This window comes from Coffea eugenioides, chromosome 5 (genome assembly GCF_003713205.1).
Source record: "Coffea eugenioides isolate CCC68of chromosome 5, Ceug_1.0, whole genome shotgun sequence".
In the NCBI taxonomy this organism is placed as follows: Eukaryota; Viridiplantae; Streptophyta; class Magnoliopsida; order Gentianales; family Rubiaceae; genus Coffea; species Coffea eugenioides.
Window position 1 is genome coordinate 23,824,535 of NC_040039.1, and position 20,149 is coordinate 23,844,683.

The 20,149-nt window shown below is 35.2% G+C and overlaps 2 protein-coding genes across 4 annotated transcripts; one reads left to right on the forward strand and one right to left on the reverse strand.

The window, feature by feature from the left end:
• Positions 1-2,792: 2,792 nt before the first annotated feature.
• LOC113770743 (fasciclin-like arabinogalactan protein 8) lies at positions 2,793-4,377 on the reverse strand. The gene has a single exon (XM_027315312.1). The coding sequence runs from the start codon at positions 4,276-4,278 to the stop codon at positions 3,025-3,027; it is 1,254 nt and encodes a 417-aa protein (XP_027171113.1). The 5' UTR covers positions 4,279-4,377; the 3' UTR covers positions 2,793-3,024.
• Positions 4,378-14,752: 10,375 nt separating this feature from the next.
• Positions 14,753-18,449, forward strand: LOC113772506 (growth-regulating factor 9-like). 3 transcript variants are annotated; one of them, XR_003468556.1, is made up of 5 exons: positions 14,753-15,183; positions 15,297-15,599; positions 16,042-16,680; positions 17,535-17,993; positions 18,236-18,449. XR_003468556.1 is itself a non-coding variant. In XM_027317118.1 (4 exons), exons 1-4 carry the CDS (start codon positions 15,156-15,158, stop codon positions 17,927-17,929), a joined length of 1,365 nt encoding a protein of 454 aa, XP_027172919.1. In that variant the 5' UTR covers positions 14,753-15,155; the 3' UTR covers positions 17,930-18,103. The 3 variants fall into 3 exon arrangements, 2 of the variants coding, with proteins under 2 accessions (XP_027172919.1, XP_027172920.1); XM_027317118.1 differs by lacking the exon at positions 18,236-18,449 and having other exon boundaries at positions 17,535-18,103; XM_027317119.1 differs by lacking the exon at positions 18,236-18,449 and having other exon boundaries at positions 15,306-15,599; positions 17,535-18,103.
• The last annotated feature ends 1,700 nt before the right edge of the window (positions 18,450-20,149 follow it).

Sequence of the window (20,149 nt, forward strand, 5' to 3'; positions counted from 1 at the left end):
TCCAACAGATGCCAGATGGTTTAAACATATATAGGGTCGCTATGATGAAAGTTTAGTAGAGCAATTGTTAGTCAACTTGTAAAGACACATTTGTCATCACTCTTGGCTCAGCTACTGCCATTGACAAGCAGCATGACCCAAGTACATTTGCCACAAAGAACGTTCCACCTAATCCCACCATCCATTTTTCGTAAATAGACAAAGACTGTTTAAAGCTTTGAAGTTAAGTACTTAGTAGCAGTGTAAAGGATTGTACTATACCTATTTCAATCTTCTGATAATTCTCACTCAGTGCAACACATTTTGATCCTAATTCACATAGCTTTCCTCCATTATCGATATTTAAATACTTTCACAGTACTTCAGGACAGATTCTGAAAACCACAAGTTCTTGCGTGATTCCTATATATATTTTTTATCAGACGGCAACAGTTAATATAACCTACTCCTACTCTAGCCTGCATTAAGGAGGGAGAGTCCCAACGAGACTTAAAAAAATCGACGGAGATTGAACCACCATCAAATCATTTTAGGTGCACTACTCATCCATATGAATTTAAAAGAACTCACGTATAATATAGTGACACATTGATAGAAGGTAAGGTTGAACCTTTAACCTTCCATCCCACAAAGATTTAAAATCTTTAGTAGTGGCCAACAGCTATTAGTTCCTGCGTGATTCTTATTGATGGTGTAACTATTAATGTTGAAATATTATCGATATATATATATGTATGTATATAATCACAAGTACTGTTGTGATATTTACAAGCTATCGATCGGCATGGGATTTCATTATATAAGCTCGTGAGCTTTCTAGGGGGAATGGGCCAATTAAGCCAGCTAGCATGCGTTGGCTGTAAATTTTATACAGGTAGAATTGCCACTGGAGAACAATAGTAGAGAAAGGGACCCAGCCAGCCAACCAATCCTCAATGTATCGGTGGTCCCAGGACTCTCTAGGCCACAGCTTAATGAACCGAGCAAAAGCATCATCAGTTACTTGAGCTAACTAAACTGAAAAAGGAATGCAGTTTCAAGTAAAATTAGTCAAAGACGTGATAGAGAGTCAATAATGCAATCCAAATATTATGCTTACAAAATTTAAACTAACCGTTACAAAGATAAAAGCGTTATCTTTAGAACTTTCGTTCAGTTTCGCCTGGAAAAAGCAGCATTCCCAGTTTCCACGCCCGTTAAAAGAGGACGAGAAAGAAAGAAACCCATTCCCATTCGCCGCACAGACAAAAAAGGGTGACCAAACAACAACTCCATATCATATCATATCTATCCAATGGGGGGAGGGACCGGATCCTGTGTTCTGGAAGCACCATCCATCATTATTGTCCATCTGATTCTGATTGAGAGATCACCAACGGCAACAAATACACATCATTGATCATTCATCAAAGACGTGGGACCCCACCTCTCCTTTTTTTTATTTATTTATTTGGGGGCAATTCTTTCTTCACGTGCCTCTCTGCCCAAACACGCACTCCCACACCCTTTCATTGCACCACCATCGAAGAATCCCATGTCGCATCAAAATTTATGTAGTATGAGAATTACTGAGTTTGTTTGGATAGAGAGTATTTGGTTTGCAAAATTTATTCTCACAAATCTCAATCACCTTTTTATCTTCCCAATCACCTTTTTATCTCACATACATCACATCATAAAAAGTGCTACAGTAACTGGATCAAATAAATCATCCAAATAAATTCTTATCCAAACAAACTCACTGTTTACCGGAAACTTCAGAAGTTAGGGTCAGAAGTAGAAGGGTTAATTTCAGAAACCTCCCCTAATGTTTCTAACTATTTCACTGGTACCTCTTTAGATTTTGAAAATTACACTAACCTTCTGTAAAATTCATTATCTTGTAACATCTATATCTAACAAACAATTAAAAAGTAATATTAGCATAGAGAGAAAACAATATGATTTCACCATTACCCTTAATCTACTATATTATTTAGTTAATCTAATACCAATTTAAATAGTAAAGAAAATACTATAATTTGCTATTTATCATTAGGGATCAAATCACGTATGATATCAAAAATAGTATATTATATTATATATTTCGCTTAATATAATATTCAAATTACTCTTTCCAATTACAAATGTATTTTCAAACATAATCAACAACAAATAATCAACAAAAATCTATAACTAAAACATTACAAAAAATGAACTTTAATACTATAAAGATATTAGCAACTAATATTAATATGTTGACAAAAATATTTATGATGTTAAAGTTTGCTCTCTATAATAGTTTGGTTGCAAATTTTTTGATTATTTTTTGCTGATCATATTTGACATTGGATATATACTACAAAGAATAATTTAGATCTTATATTATGTGAAAAATATAAAATGATATGCTATTTTATATGCTATATGTAATTGGATCTTTAATGATAATCAGCAAATTCTAATTTTTTTTAATATGTGGATTGGTATTAAAGTAACAAAATAATGTAGTAGATGAGATCTCCCCTAATATCACATTTTAATTACCGAATTTAAATGTTACAAGATAATATTAAGGGAGATTTTTGAAATTATCCCGAATTAGAAAACATTAGGCCTCCAACAAAAAAATTTTTATAATTTTTTAAATATATATTTTTAATTACCTTTTCATGTCAAATACATCATTATACTTTTTTTTTAATATAAAAAATTTTAAAAGATAGTAGTAATCCATAGTTCCAAGCGGGACCTAAATTAACGTCCCTTCATTGACATCCCTTCCATCTAAATTCGTACATAAAATCCAATAATGCACGATAAGACCAATAACATTGAGAAGGATGTGTGCAAGGTAAAAATTCACACTAAATGTCAAATTCATCATCTCCCCGATAAATTGAGAACATAAATCAAAATTAAAATGAAAATCCTCTCTAAAAAGCTGTCACTAATAAAAATACATGACTCCAGCCAAAAATAAAATAAAAAGTGGAAAACCAACGGTCACGAAATAAATTAAGCAAACACAACAAAATCACGACTTTAGGACATAAGAGTGGAAACAATTAACGAAACTGACACTGAGACTAGACCAGTAAAAAATGCTGGAACTCCGACGTATGCATCGTTTTTGTCGGCGGTGCTGTTCTGGGAGTCGGCGGTAGGAGCTTTGGACGGAGAACGCTCCGGCGAAGACGTCGGCGGGGCAGGAGGAGAGAGAAGAGGCGAAGGAGCTAGAGGAGCAGGACTATGAGCCAGAGGCGCCGGGGAAGGAGAGGTCTCCGGTGCAGGTCCAGGAGCCGGAGAAGGAGACTTTCCGAAAAGCTCCGACGGAAGAAGCAAACTGTCAACGGTGAAAATGCAGACCGGAGGCGTATCAAGCACAGTGGAAGCGAGTCGCGACGAGTCCACTCCCGTGTCGAGGGTTACCGTGTCACCTGCACTCGAAACGCTCAATTCATACTTGAAAGCTCCGTTCGTCGCCAATGTCGGTAACGAACCCTTCTGAGCCTTCAATGACCCAGTGGGATCGTAACTCCCGAGAGCATGATAAAGACACAAGGAATCCAGCTCAGCGCTAGTGAGTTTGCTCAGATCTGGCAGTTTCGCCGCCTTGAAGGCCTCATCAGACGGCGCAAAAATCGTCAATCCTTTACCAGCCGCGACCTGATAAGTCTTAAGAACGCCGGTCTGGACAATCAAATTAGCAAAAGTCTTGCAGCCAGCTTTTTCCAGCAAAGCAGTAATGTTGGCGTCGGAAGCAGACGGCGCTGGAGCAGTTAAAACCCCGGGGGCAATAATCGGCGCGCTGATCTCAATGACAGAAATATTGTAAGGAATCTGCTTAACGGATTTAGTATAAGTGGAGTCAAGCTTGGAGCCAGGAACAGCGGAGCCGAAGCCGACTTTTCCACCTTTGAGGTCAGTGATGTTGACGAAACCCTGATTTCCAGGGGCATTTCCGGTGGTTTGGTACAATGTGGTGGAGAGAGTGGTGCCGTTAGAGATGTCGTGGAGCTTGCCGGCGTCGTAGTAGTCGAGGACGACGTGGAGGGACAAGGCTTTTTTGACAACGGAAAGGGGGTGCTTGGCAGCGAGGGAATCCATGGCGGAGTTGGTTAAGACGAGGACAGTGATGGTCTCGCGACTGTTGATTTCGTCGGCGAGTTTTGTGTCGGTGAGGAACTTGTTGTACTCGCTGTATTCCGGAAATGCGGATAGGATTTCGGTAATGTTGTGGGCGTAGATGGATGTGAAGAAGAGAGAGAAGAGGAAGAGGCGTAGAAAAACCCCCATTGCTATTGCTGAGCAGAGAGACAGAGCAGTGGGAGAAGTGCGAAGTGAAAGTGAAGGGGAAAGTATCAGTGAAACGGCTAACAGAAAAGGAAGGGGAGATTAGGAGGAAGAAATACCACTGAAATACTCATGAGCGAGAATTAACCGAGGTTAGGTTAACTAACTAGGATCGATTTAGAGGCAATTTTAAAATTTTAGTCCTTATATTAAATATTATTCTCTTATTTAGTCTCTCGTATTTGAAAATACGGCTCCGTTTGGATTCTTGTTTTTGGGCCTGATTTTGAAAAACTGTTTTTCACAATCCAAGTGCTACAGTAAATGTGTATTTCAAAAACAACTCCAAAAACACCATATCCAAACAATATATCAAAAACAACTCCAAATACATATTTAATATGTTTATTTCAATTTGTATATTTCAATTATGTATAGGATATATATATTATATTAATTTAAATATATTTATTTATACATATTATAAATATTTTATTTTATATAAAATATATTTTTATATATTTATATAAATATTAATATATTATATATATTATATATATTATAAATATGTTATTATACATTTATATAAATGTTATATATTATATATATTTAATATATACATAATATATATTATATATATTGAACATTTATATAAATGTACATTTAAACATAATATATATATATTTATGTATATTTATAATATACATTTATATTATGTATTATATATAATATAATACATTTATACATTTATATTAATATACATAATATTAATTATACATTTATACATAATATTAATAAATTTATACATTTATATTTATTACATTAATACATTTATACATAATATTAATATCTATTAATAATATATTAATTTATACATTTATATAATATTAATTTATAATTTATACACATTTATAAATATATTTATTTATAAATATTTACAAATGTATAATTGTATATTGTTATAAAAATATAAAAATTATAAATTATAAAAATACTCGAAAATATGTTTTAAAAATACATCTAAAAATAATCCATAAAACATCTACAGTAAAAGTTTTTTATATAATTTTTGAAAAACAACCCCAAAAACAACTAATCCAAACGGACTTATATTTGAAAAACGAAATGCTACAGTGCTGTTTTTGAAAAACAATCCCAAAAACAACTAATCCAAACGGACTATATAGACTAGTTTATATTTGAAGTCATCCTTAGTCGAAAAAATCCCCTGAAAGAAGAAAAAAAAATTGTGATAAACTGTGGTTCAGTTTATAATTTGTTTAATAAATTTAATATCAGCTGTTGAATTAATCGATACTACAAGTTAACTAAATGGGTTGAATTTTATAGGTTAGTTACAGTTTTACGTTCCTTATATGTACTAATATTTTTTGTAATTTTGTCTTCATTAAGAGAATATAAGCGCGTGCGTGTCATCATATCATTTGATAAAATCCCAAATTCATACTTGGATTAATTCTACTTTTAAAATCCCAAATTCTTAGTAAGCTACTTCTATAATGTACTTATATATTTTGTGTATTTCACTTTAAGGTAATGTACCCAAATTATAATTCTTGAAATCCTAGAAGAATAGGTTTGTCTAGATTTTATTAGGTAGGCAAACACGACGTGCCAAATGTAATTAAGCATATAGTGTATTAGAATGAGAATAATAACAATTAGTATTTGAGAACTTGAGAGACTTAAAATGCAATTCTTTCAGTGGATTAAAGTGATGAAGATTGGTTTGGTAAGTTAACCTCGGTTAGTCTGGAAATGGAATTTTGGGATTTGGCTGGCCGCTGGCATGTGGGGTATCTAACAGGGTAGAATAGAAACTTGAGGATGACAATGGATCGTCTTATTTGGAGAACAGCTGGAAATATGGAGTAGATGGCTTTTGTTTGTGCTCTTCTTCTCATCTTTTTTTGATTTAAAATGCCAGGAATGTCCTTGTCTCTTCTTGTCTGGTTGGGCGACCTTTGGCCTTCCCGGTTTCTGTTGTTTTTTTGGCTTTGGGGTCAATACTCATTTAAAGGAGGAAATGGAAATGGAATAATGAAATAATGAAATTTCGGGACCTTTTTTGTTTTGCTTAAAGGGAGTGGAATGAAGGGCAGGAGAAAATAATAATAAATATGCCCCCCAACGGTAACGCTTTTCCACAACTTGTGTCCTAAGTTTGATGAGGTGTTGCATGCTCTGACCAAAATGTCGAATTCATGTGTACAGTTATTTCCCTGTGCAGTTAATCACTTGTATAATCCATTAATGGCATTAGGAACCGTTTCAAGGAAATTGCGGTTCATTATGAATCACATGGCCAAATTTGTAGAATTAAAGAAAGTATGCCAGCACTTGATTTGGAATTCCTTCTAATTGAAATTTGTGATTTGCATGCCTAATGGAAAAGAGTTATTGACATAAAAAAACATGGGATAATTTCAGAAATCTCCCTTGAGGTTTCTAGTAATTTCAGACAGCTCTCCTCATGTTTTGAAAATTACACATATCTTTCCTAGAACATAGGTTTGTGTTTCACTTTGATGATGTGAGACCAAAAAAAGTATATGAATGCCCAAAATTGCCCTCATCTAAATTTCCTTAATATAAATAATCATTAAAATTTTTTAAAAGTCAAAGAATACACTTGTATACTACCAAAATTATGAGTTTTATTATTTAGCCAATATTTTGATATTTTCCATCCCTATGATTTTTTGCATCCATCCAAATTTCCAAACTCTTATCACTTCTTCTTCTTTTGAACAAACTCTCTGTCTTAGATGCCAAAATCCACCGTCGTAATTCTTACCTTCACAATCTGTACATCTTTGTAGGTTTTTTTTCCATATATTGCCTACCAAACTGTTTGTTATAAAACTTACAATCCTTACCTTTTCTCCACTCAAACGGTTAAGCCCTCAGTTACCAAAATTCTTCTAACCTCTACTCTCAACATTTGGGTTGGTTATCCTAAATCAACCCACATTATTTATCTGAATTGACACAATTTTATTGAAAACATGTTTGATGTTTATTAAGAGGAATCAGGCAAAACATCAACAAAATACAAGTTTGGGGTAGTAATCTTAGTACAGTCTATCAAATTACATTTTTCTGTATTCTAGTAAGTTTTTTTATGCTCAATAATATGAATAATTGGGTTGTTGGTAAAGATGATTGCTTCCATCATCATCAAAAGTAGTAGCATATTTGAGTGATACCTTAATTAGCATATTTGAATGATAGAAGATTACAATTTAATAGCCATGGCTGAAATAGTGTGGCCATAATATATGGTCTGATAAAAAAGAAATTTTTTTTTTCATTTTCCTTGCTTCTGTTATCTTTTTCCTTTTTTTTGTCAATAGCTTGTTTTTTGAAAAATTATAAAGGTTATTATAGTCATTGTCTATCATCAAGAGGGGTAAGTATAACATGATAAATTTCAAAGGAACTCAGTGAAATTGTCAGAAACCTCCGACCTCAAGAGAGGTTTCTGAAATTATCCCTAAAAACATTCCAAGAAAAAGCAATCTACCACTAAAAGACTTCAAAAGCTGACTTGACTTGATGCTTACCCTTCCCAAACTATTGCAATTATTTAAAAGATATTGATTTGATAAGTTAATCAATTAGATATTTTGATTGTTGATGTATCTTACATGCAGATTACTTTAGTGGTGTTTTTTTTTATTATCAATTATCATAATCTACTCTGCTCATATTCCTACTATAACCTATGTAGACACCAAATTTTGAATAATTTGATGTAGCATCTATTTCATGATTTTCATTTTAGATTGCTTGCATTTTGGTTCGTTATTGTGTGTTTTGCACTATTAGTTGTTATGTTATTTTAGTTTTATTCATTTTCGCCCTTTTAGTTGATTTATTTCATTTGCTATTTATTTTTATTTTAGTTTTTAGTTTTGGCTTTTAAGTTTAAAATTAGTATGGAGTTTTTAGGAAAAGGAAAAGGAAAATATCAAAAATATGTTTTAGTCATTTTTGTTTTTATTCAATGCTTTCTTGAAAGAAAAATGAAAAGAAAAATCATAAAAAAGGAAAAAGGGAAATTTCTTCACAAAAATATGTTTATTTCTTTAAATTCAACCTTTTTGCACTTTAGTTATTTTTATTAAGTTATTTTGAAAAAAAAGAGAGAAAAAAGGAAAAATGAAGAAAATTTGAAAAATGGACATTTTTGTTGTTTTTATTTATTTAGTTTGTTTTTTATTTATTTGTTTTCATTCTTATTATTATTACATGGTTTTTGTCATTTTGTTATTATTATTATTATTATTATTTATATTATGTATTTATTAAGTTGAAAAAAAAAAAAAAAAAGGATAGCCGCGGCAAGCTGCATTTGTAGCAGCTTGCAAGGAAAGTTTGGGACGGCTCCTTGGGCTGCAAATACAGAAGATGGCTGGGAGTGTTTAGGGTTGTGAGGTTTCTGGTATAAAAGCTAAAGAAGCAGCAGCCGCAAAAGGGAGAGAAGGAGAGGTTCTCGGATGAGGTGAAAAAAAAGGTCAGCCGCAAGGGGGGAGAGGGGGTGAACGGCAAAAGAGAGAAAGGAGAAGGGATAGAGAGCACGGCTGAAAGGAAAAATTCTGAAGGAAACCTGAAAAGGGGAGGGATCCGGAAGATAGAAAACATCAAGGGGAGATTTCGGGAGTGTGGACGGCCAAGAAAAGTTGAGAAGCGAGAGAGAGAGAGCGAGAGAAAAAGGGCTTCGGTGAAGAAAACAAAGCATAGGAAAGCTGCAAATTAAAGGAACCAGAAGGGAATCGCAGATTTTCCGTGGCTCACGAATTCACCATCGTCACCGACACAGCTGGGTAAGCTATTTGTCTGCCCTCAAATTCCAGTGTTAAATACGGATGACTGAAGTTCTTGGCTGTGTTTTAGAGCAATTTATTTGGTGGAATTCCTATGTTGTTTCTGAAAAATTGCTGCTTTGTGTGTCGCTTGAGTTGCCTTGAATTTTTTTCAAATCATGTTGCTGCTAAAACATAGAGCCATCTCTGCCTGCTTTCCTTTGCGTTTCACTTGACCATCTTTGGGTTTATGCCTGGGTTCTGTCGTGCGAAAAAGATGAGGTTCTATGTTTGTTGGGGCTGATAAAACCTGTAGGTAGGGCCTGGGTTTGGGAGAATAGAAGTGCCGGGTTCATTACATGAACTTTTGCTTTGTGCACGCCTGTTTTGTGTCCTGTCTTCGTTATTTCATCTCTGGTTCTGTGTGGAGACCCGTTGGGCAACTTGTTTTGGCCTTTCAAGTGCATGAAACAAAAGGAGTTTTCGCTGTTTTCTTGCATTTCTTTGCACATTTTGCTCCAGAATTTCTGTTTGACAAACACTAGTTGACTGAGTTGATGTTGGCGAATCATGTTAGAAGATTAGGATGGTGTCACTTATTTAGAATCTCAAGTTATGTTTCTGTTTGATACAAGTTACAGAAACCTACGCATGACTTCTGCTACAATGAGCTTAAAGCTCTTGGTCCTGTTGCAGCAACATGGGTCAAATTTTTGCTGTTTTCTTTTTCCGCTGGTCTAAATTTTGGAGTTTACAATTTCATTTGGATTTTTGGCTAAGTGCATCTTGGACATGCCGGCTGCAAGTTACATTTTCTCTGTTGAGAATTGCATCTCCTGCCATAGTAGTGAACCAAATCTGGAAAATTGCAGCAAGCTTCCTAGCTTTGCAGAAAATTCTGGCGGCATTTTTTTTGCTGTTTTTCTTGATCTTTGACAGTCATCAACTAAGTTTTGTTGCATTAAAAGTGTGGCATTAAGTTTGGTAATGATTAGAGTTGCATCTTGAGGTTCATTTTGGTTCAAAGTTGTTTTGGTGATGCATTTTGTTGACAAATGAAGCACGGCACATCATGTAGGAAAGGAAACCAGAATTGCAGAAGTAATGAAGGCTTTAGTTCACGTTGCATGCATGAAATAAATTTCTGAATTTGCACTTTGACCCCCCGAGCATACCTTTGTTTCACTATGGCCCAAACCATTGAAAAATCTATCAAAGTGATCCCTCAATCTTTCTTTTCTTTTTCAATTTAATCCTAATTTTGTGAATCACCAGTTGTGCAATTGTTTAAATGCTTTCGATGGGCCAAATTCGTGTAATTAATGGTCAATTTGAGATGTCCTGACCCCCTCGTATTCCCTCTCCTTTCCAACTGGGTCCTAAGGTGGGTACAAGTTGAGTCGTTACTGGGCTTTGTTATTTTGGGACCTTTGTAGATCTTGAATGATTCATTTGGCTTTGATTGTGTTTGCTTAGATTAGTGGTTGCCATATTTGGGAATTTGATGGGTCATTCCACTCTTCTTGATAATTATGCACTGCGTGATTTCATTTGAGTTGCAATTGTGGGAATTTTGATGGTTTTGTTTATATTATCAATAAATTGGTACCTTGACCCTTTTTATTATTTTGAAGCTAATCTCATTTACTCGATTTCCATTGCAAGGGAGGTAACTTCTATACTCTTGAGTTATTTTTCCTACGTGCTCCTACGTGTTATGTGAATACGCATGCCTACTCCGCTTTCATTACCTCCTTGCATGTATTTACTTGCTTTTACCTTTATTTAAGTTTTATGGGGTATGTGTACACCTCTTGGCTTGTAATAGATAGGGCGAGAGCATTTGGTCCATTTCCCCTTCCCCTTGGTTGCTTTTATTTAAGTTTTTATGGGGTATGTGTACACCTCTTGGCTTGTAATAGATAGGGCTCGGAGAGCATTTGGTCCACTTCCCCTTCCCCCTGGTTGCTTGTTTTTGTTGCTACATGTTTAATTGCTTTATTAGGCTCTTGCATCTAGTCGAGCATGCTAAATGTTATGTGCTATGTGTTTATGAGTGTTTTGGCATGTCTACTTGCTTTCATAGCCATGAATGAATGGAATGGATGAATGTACGTTTCCGCTAGTCCAACGCTAGTCGGAATTCATAGAATGGGCTAGTCCAACGCTAGACCCTTAGGGATTTCCCCTCATTAGCATATCATTTGCTTGTTCACTACATATCATGCATTTTTCCTTAGTTTTATCATCTGGCATGCTCCTCGAGCCCCTTTTCCCCTCATTTTAGGATTTTTGCATCTCATACTAGTTATAGGATACATTTGCGTGAGAGTCCCCTTCCGATAAGGGAAACGAGCGAGTGTGGCTACTCGATAGCCTTAGCACGCTAGTTTTGCCTTATAATCAAAGGGAAAATCAAGTCACGATTTAGGTCTCCCCGTACCCAATATGCATGAATTCCCTAGGCTCATGCACTCTCAATCCACTCTATCATTTCACTTTCACTTTTGTCTCATTTGCACACATGCACCTTTTTATCACCTTCACTTGCACACGAACACTTTTTATCTTCACTTGCACACGAACACTTTTTTATCTTCACTTGCACATGAACATTTTTATCTTCACTCGCACACGAATACTTTCATCTACATTTGCACACCTTCACTTATATCTTATTACTTTTATCATTTTTCTCACTTCACACAAACTCACACTTTCACATGACATGCATTCCACTCATTTTTCACGTCATTTAGGTTTAGGTGTGACCTCTCCGAAAGGATCATTGTTGGGCTTCACAATTAATGTGATTGGCACCGCTCAACCTTTGAAGAGAAATTTCCCCCATGTCCCCCTAGGTCTAGGTTTTTGCATTCATATAGACATATCCAATACGCGATACATACCTTGGGTAGAAAAATTAGGAAAAATTGGTTTAAGTCACGCAACTAGCTTTGGCTAGGTCGAAGGGGTGCCTTGGATTTTTTATCCTTGCCTTCCCCTTCGTCAAATGTGACCCCCGATCCCTCTTTCGGTTACGTAGACCCAAAAGTTCTCAAAAAGGGTTTATTTACTTTTTTTATTATTCAAAAACAAAAATCATTTTTGGGTGACTTGGTACACCCTAACTCTATACCAAGTGGCGACTCCATTTTTGATACAAAAAACCCTTTTGAACTTCACTTGGCCAAATCGTCGCATTCTAAGTCCCATGGCCTTTTACTTTTCACTTTGCACACGTTCACACATTACACACCGCACATCACACACATTCATTTCACATCAATCGAAAAGTGGGGCGCGACAACCTATTTTAAAATACTCCTACTCTAACCTATTATAGAAGATGTTCAACTGACCTTATTAGAAAACCAACGGGAATTGAACCATTATCGGACCAAACACATGCACTATACACCCATATAAATTTAGAGAAACTACTATGATTTAGGGAACCATATAGTGACAAAACGATAAGAAACAAAATTTGAACTATTAACTTCCCACTCCATTCCACCAAAAATTTAAGTTATTAGTGGTAGTCAACTGTCCAAACGGACCGTTGGTTTTCTCTGGAAGCGTTGTAGCTCAAGTAAAAATGTAGAAGAATGAAAGAAGTAGTAGTACTAGTTACTAGTTTGACAAATGGACAAAAATACAAAGTGACGTGGAAAATCTATTGCAAACAAGGACTTCCCATTACCCCGAGAATGTTAATATTTCGTTATAAGACTACGAAATCAGTTAACAGTATAGCACAAGCTTATCTCGGGGTTGAGCCCTGCACCCTACAACTAAAAAAAGATTCAAAGACTATATCAAAGCACCCCTTCCCTACTAACCTTCCCGTTGTCCCACATCGCTTCTAAGGGGTTTGAGGGTTGGGTAGTTAAGTCCCCAAGGTTGCCTCAAGAGTTACCGGCTTTTGAGATTAACTTTGGGATTAGATTTAATTGCTAACTTGAAAAAGTCTGACAAAAAAAAAAAAGCACCCCATCAGCCTAAATGGATCTTTTTTCCTCAAACTTCTTATACAATTCAGTTGGATTTCTCCTCCCTGTAGGACAGAATAGTATAAATGTTGTCGATTGATTGAAAAAAACAAATTCAAGCTTACTTCTAATTAAATCAGGGTAGACTTGTGTATAAACTATAAAGAGATCTAAAAGCAAATGGGATCTAACAGTGTGCAAGGACCATATTTGCTGTGAATCTCTCATGTCTAGTTTTCCATAATTTAATGTAGTAATTATTTTCAGTTTTTCATCCCATTTATTGTCAGCTCGCCCCACGAAGGCAGAAGTGCTCAATATTTTCCAAGCACAGAACCTGCCGACACCGTGGCGTGGATTGGTAAATAATTTTCTACAATAAACTTGCTCCCTGAGTCCTCAAGGAATACTGTAGTAACTGTACTAAGAACACCTTAATTTGGTGAGCTGACATTAGCCCAACTCGACGAACACAATAAAAGCCCAATAATTTCAAGAAGCAAGACATACTGCATGTTCTAAGTTGTACCTTTCTTATGAAATAGACCAATCTTCAAACTCGAGGTGTGGGAAACCCAAAAATAAAACCGTAGCCCACGATTAGAGCTAAGGGCCCAGGTAACATCCCTGATACCATATAAGGACAAGAGTAGACGTTAAAGTTGAGGATAATTTCACAAACCATCCCTTAGGTTTGCCTTAATATCATTTAGCACCCTTATAGTTTCAAAGATCTCCTTTATCTTCCCTGTTAGAACAACTTGTAAGGAGTTGTGGTTAAATTAAGAGCTTGTTTCCTATAAGCATGAGGTGTCAGAGTATTAGGGAACTCAAGATTAGATGCATTATGTGAAGGTAGTCTAGTGAGATATGAACTTATAAGTTGTTCCAATGAGTTGCATAAAACATTTTTTCTGTAAAATTAATCATGTTTAACTTATTCTTTCTTTGTTAAAACCCAATTAAAATAATAACCAAGCTGCAGCCTACACCCAAACACGATCCAAAATTGTGAAAAAACATCAAATTATGCTTAAAGGTTGTAATTTTTATCACCATTATCCAAATGGCATGCAATTTCTTGTTACACAATTGTTCTTACAGTTTCTATGACAAACTTATATTAGGCTGAGATTTGCCATTAGTATCCCGATCTATGAACCATCTACAGATAAAAATTAAAATATTAAAGAAGGATGCATTTGTTTGGATTGAGATAATTTCAGATAAAATAATTTGTTTCACAAATTTTAATTATTTTTTTATCTCATATACATTACATCACAAAAAATACTACAGTAATTAACTCAAATAAATCGTCCAAATAAATTTCTATCCAAACAAATTGATGCCATCTGGTGGAGCTAAGGTGTAATAAAGATTGCGGTAACATGAAATGCGCAATATTTTACCCGGATACCTACACAAAAGATTTGGCACTATTGGAGTTTCGTCCTCAATGCGGGCGATCCCAACGAAAAAGAAAGACAAAAGAGTCTGACATCAAGCGGTAAGGATTTGGACAACATCACAAGTGTCCTCAGGCCTCGTTCACGAAATTCTTTTGATTTCTGGTTTCGACTTTAATTCTTCTGCAAACGCTGCAACGTTAAAAGGCTGAAACTGTCAGACCCCTCTGCCCACCTGCCTGCCGAGTCTAAACTTACTTTTAATCCTTTCTCTGTCTGTATCTCTACACCCCATCTCTGTCTCTTTCATATTTCCTTTCTCTATATCTATCGTTCTTCCTCCAAAAGATGGCCAGATGGGCTGTTTGCATGTCAGTCACAAGCCGTGATTGCATTGTCCCTTGTTTCTCTTGCTTTGTTGTTGCTGTTGTTATATTTAGGCGGTTCTTTCTTGCTTTGCTGCTTCCTTATCTTATTATTATTTATCCCCCGTCTCGCCCCACTGGCCTGCCGTTTCCTGCTCAGTAAGAAATTTCTTTTTCACCTTTTTTTTTCTGGTTTTGCTTCCGTCAAATCTGCAGTTCCACAGAAGCCTTTTCTTGGACGTTGCTTTATTAGGCTTTCCTTCACAAAACCCATGTCAAGAGATGCAGCCTCAGCTTCTTTCTATCAATGGTTTGTTTTTATTTCTCTTACTCTCTCTCCAAAATGGTACAGTGTCATTTTTTTAAGGGGTTTTCTTGATTTTTATTTGCTTTTGATGCTTTTTTTTTTCCAAAAAAAAAAAGATGATGTAGGTAAAGGAGTTGTTGGTAGGGATGGAACTCGAAAGAAGCGAGAAGGGTCTCCATTGAGCAATCTTGAGCTTGGAATTGGCGATTCTAGAGGGTTGAGAGGCGTGGTTAAGGAGGAAAAGGATCAGCTTGTGTTCACAGCTGAGCAACTTCAACAGCTGCAGCTTCAAGTTGTCATTTTTAGGTACATAGTTGCTGGACTACCTGTGCCTATCGATCTTGTTCTTCCTGTTTGGCGGAGTCTTGCGGCCTCCCTGGGCTCTTCCAAGAGTGGAATCTACGACCAACTCCCTAGTTGTAAGTAATTTCCTTGATTTTTCTTTCTTAAATTATCTGTTATTCTTTTGTAGTACATCTTTGGCTAGATGAGGAAGTCTCGGTTATGTTTTGGCTAGCCTCTTTCATCCTCCTCACCCCTTGACAAAGAATGAACTAGGATGAAAATTTCGCAGTGGATGTAGCATAGTTGGCTTTTCAGTTGAATTATAATGAACTGTATAGTTTTATGAGATGACCATACAATGAAATTGCATTGGTAGCAACTTTTGAAAGCAGTGTTGTCTTTGCATTCAGATTATAATGGGTGCTTGTCTAGCTGGAGCTATATTCTCTTCAAAATACTCATGTTTTATGATTCTGATTATTTATCTGTTAGATTCAAAGTTAATATTTTCGTGATTGCATTCTTCACCTGTTTAAATATATTTCGATTTATATTGTTTTATATTTTTGCCTTTAGTCTTAGGATTCACTCCTAGAGATTTTGATTACCGAAGCATGATGGATGCTGAACCTGGGAGGTGCCGAAGAACTGATGGCAAGAAATGGAGGTGTTACAGAGACGTGGTTCCTAATCAAAAGTACTGTGAAAGGCACATGCATAGAGGCTGTCAGCGTTCAAGAAAGCATGTGGAAACTTCTGAAGATGACACGAAAGCTAATTCCTCAGCAATCAACTCTGATATCTTTGCATCATCTATGAATACTTCAAATGCTACCACTACTGATAGCAGGACGCCTGCTATGCTCTCTACTAGCCTTAATCTTACAGTACCCTGTCCCAGCATTAGCAAAAGTGTCCCTGAAACACTTAAAAGTAGCTCTGCACCCTATACTGGAAATGGGAATTGGGAAAGCAAAGGTGACAATGTTATGACAGTCAACAATGGCACCAGTACCAGTTCTTTAATCCGAGTTCTAGCTGACAAAAATAACACAAAATATGGAAGTAACTGCACTGATGGCATAGGCTTCGAATGTTCCAACATTAGTACCAACAAAATTGATCAGAGCAGTGGAGGAAACAAGAAATCTGGTGATGCTTCTGTTGTTCCTGGGTTTGGTTTGTCTCCAAAGAGTGTTCTCCAATGTAGCACAGGTAAAAACAATAATTCCTTTTTGTATCGTGTTTTATTGATAACAAATGCATTTTTTTAAAAATATTTGTTGAGCTTTAGGATTCATTTGGTCAAGGAGTGGACTATGCCAATGCGATTGAATCGAGCTGTAAGAGTTGTTTCCCATTATTCTTTTCACATAATGAGGTGGCAATTAAGTGTTGTATCACTTTGTGAGTCAATATTATTTTCTCTGCTTTGTCCTTGTAATACCAAAATTTGAAAAAAAAAAAAAGAAAACTATGCAAACCAAAAATGAGGATAAAAATGAGTTGCCTTTCCTGCCTGTAATTGCTGGTTCTTTTGGTTGCTTGGATGGCGTGTATATGCAGTTTGATGGCTGTTTAGTCAACTGGATATTGGAGCTTGAGTCACAGAAAACGCTACTCGTTAGACCACCATTTACCATTTTATGGAGGTTTCTTTGCCAGTGGCTAGCTCCCCATCTTACTGCGCGGATAATGCAAATTTGATCTTTATATTTGTTTGCGAATCTGGGTTTGATAATGCACTTGCTTTGAAAATGAAATTGAAAAGCTGAAGTACATGTTGAAGGACAATATCTCTTCATCTCGTTTTTGTATTAACTTTGTTGACATTTGTTCTTATGTATGCAACTTTAAGCCTTGCTAATTAACAAATAACATTAGATATAGTATACCATCTCATGGTAATGTTCTCAATAATTTTCAAAGGGGCAGTACTCTTTCTTGGCTACTGGATAATGGATTATGGATTTTGATCGTTGCAAAAGTGTTTGATATCTTACATCAAGACGATATGTATTCTGATCTATTGCTTGACATGAGATGAGGCCTGTCTTATTTCTATACAGCTAGCAACTGCAATCAATTGAACTTTGACTGTAAGACAGAAGTGGAAGTGGAACCACTGAGATGCCGCAGAACAGATGGTAAAAAATGGCGATGCAGCAGGGATGTGGTACCTGATAAGAAGTATTGTGAGAGGCACTTACACAGGGGTGTAAAAAAGGCAGTTGCAGGTTCTAAACTGATAATTGGTGCTCCTGCTGCTCCTCCGTCTCATAACATTCAAACTTGCGGGACAGCCACAAAAGTTGAGAAGCTGAATACCAATCTCTCCATCTCAATTGCAGCAAATCCCCAGCATATGTCTGATGCCGATTCTAGCAGCTTCAGCAACAGTGATGCCACAACTGTGACAGATGAAAATGTTACCAGTTCTCACATTCTAACTTTATCTCCATGATTTCTTTGCCAAACTCCGATTCTGAAGCCCTGTTCTCATTTGGAGCACCAGCTAGCTACTATATGTAAGAAGAATCAGGATCATGTTTGTTCATGTCTTTTTTTGATAGTGGAATGTGTAATTGCTCTGTGACTGCGTTGTGGTCTATGAATTTGTCTTCTATCCTGTATGCTAGACGAAGTATTTGCATCTCTCTTTCATCTGAGTTTTACATGATCAAGGTGCTATAATTATCTTTAACAAGTAGAGTAGTACTGTGTTTATACATTCATAGGCATATGTGAAGATTTAAAAGTAGGTCAACAGGTTAACAGCAGCAGAGGCATCTGCACAATCATTGGCTTTCCAGCGGTGGGTATTTGGCCATGCGGGACTCAAATTTTCCATTTCATCGTTCATGCTGGTGCTGGGGATGCAAAACTCTTTGCCCGGAATGGCTAGTGGACAAAGCTTATGAATGTTCCCAGACAAGTATTTAGGAAATCAAAGTTACTTTTTTTTTTTTCTGTATTTCCTTCTAGCTGCCTTTCTTAATGCATTTAATTCTTGAAAATTTTTCTGTTTTCTGTGTCAAAGAAGGTTGTGAATGGGCTAAATTGAAAAGTTGAAACATTAAAGACATTTTTCCCTTATTCCGCTTGTTGAATCGCGTTAAGCAAATTAAGAATCACCATCTTTTTCCGAACAATCTTTTTTGTAAGTAGGAGGTGTTGAACCAGGATCTTCTACTCACGATGTCTCTCACTTTACAATTCAACCCTTCCTCTGTTCCATTGCATTACCTTTTTTGTTTTAAAAGCAAAGATACTAAAAAATTTATTTCTGAAATTGCATTACTTGTACTAAAGACAAAATAAGTGGAAGGACAAACAAAAAAAAAATGTACAGCGTTTTCTAAAGTAACTGGAAACCAAGTAGAAATCTTTTAAAAACACCAAGGGAAAAAAAAGGAAAAATCTTTTAAAACATCATTCACAGTTTATAAAATAATTTTTTTCGTCCCTTATTTTTAAAGGTGTAATTTTACGTCTTTTACAAATCTACATTTGATCTTTACCTGGATTTTCGACTAGTTTTTTATTGGAATTTATCACGTGTCTTGTATGAGATCATTTTTTATGAGCAAAATTGTCAAATAAAAATTTATATAATCCGATTTATAGTCCTTTACATTTCATAAAATGAATTATTTCGTTCCCCACATTTCATAAAATGAATTTTTTCATCTCTCACATTTTCCAAAATAAATTTTTTCATCCCTCATTGATCATGTGTACGAATAATTTTTTTTAATCTGTGTATATATCTATTTGATTTCACCTGAACAGTACAAATAGCATGTACTATATCTCTATTTGATTTCACTTAAACAGACTAATTATAGCTGTACACATGCTATTTAATAGATATATATAGATATGGGTTTAAATTTAACAATTTTGTTTTAAACCCATATATATATATATCTATTTGATTTCATCATGTGAATCTATTCAATATTTGTAACGTTTTCTCTTTTGGTAATAATTCATTCATTGTTTTGCGTAATATGGCTATCTAATTATTCGATTCTAATTCAAATTCTATAGTCATACTAACAAATTGCAGTTTAAATTTGAAATTTTTGCTCGTCATCTTTAAAACCAACAGTTGAATTTTTTGCCTTGTGATTGTTTTAAAATTTGAAAATGTTAATCACTCACTTCTTTTGTCATACTTTTCCTTTATTTATTTTTCTGTCTAAATTTAATTCGATATAAATGCTTGATAATGTTTAGGATTAAATGTCTTCTTTGTTTCAATTTTCGAGTAAAAGGGAATGAACATGAGTGAAAACTAACAATTTTTTAAAACCCCTGTATATATCTATTTAATTTCACCTAAACAGTACGTTCAGGCGAAATCAAATAGAGATATATTACACGCTATTTGTATTGTTCAGGCAAAATTAAATATATATATATATATATGAATTTAAAAAAAATTTATTCGTACACATGATCAATGAGGGATGAAAATTTTATTATATAAAATGTGAATGATGAAAAATTTTATTTTGTAAAATGTGAGAGATGAAACAATTCATTTTATGAAATATAAAAGACTATCGATTGTATTATGTAAATTTTGATTTGACAATTTTACCCTTAAAAATGATCATGTGCAAGACACATGGCAGCTTTTAACAAAAAACTAGTCGAAAATCTAGATAGGGACTAA

Bases quoted from the DNA above. Each gene is read 5' to 3' on its own strand.
- LOC113772506 (XM_027317118.1), top strand. From the start codon at position 15,156: ATGCAGCCTCAGCTTCTTTCTATCAATG. The intron at 15,600-16,041 runs GTAAGTAATTTC...TTTTGCCTTTAG, and splicing joins CTACGACCAACTCCCTAGTT to TCTTAGGATTCACTCCTAGA. The intron at 16,681-17,534 runs GTAAAAACAATA...ATTTCTATACAG, and splicing joins TGTTCTCCAATGTAGCACAG to CTAGCAACTGCAATCAATTG.
- LOC113770743 (XM_027315312.1), bottom strand. From the start codon at position 4,278: ATGGGGGTTTTTCTACGCCTCTTCCTCTTCTCTCTCTTCTTCACATCC.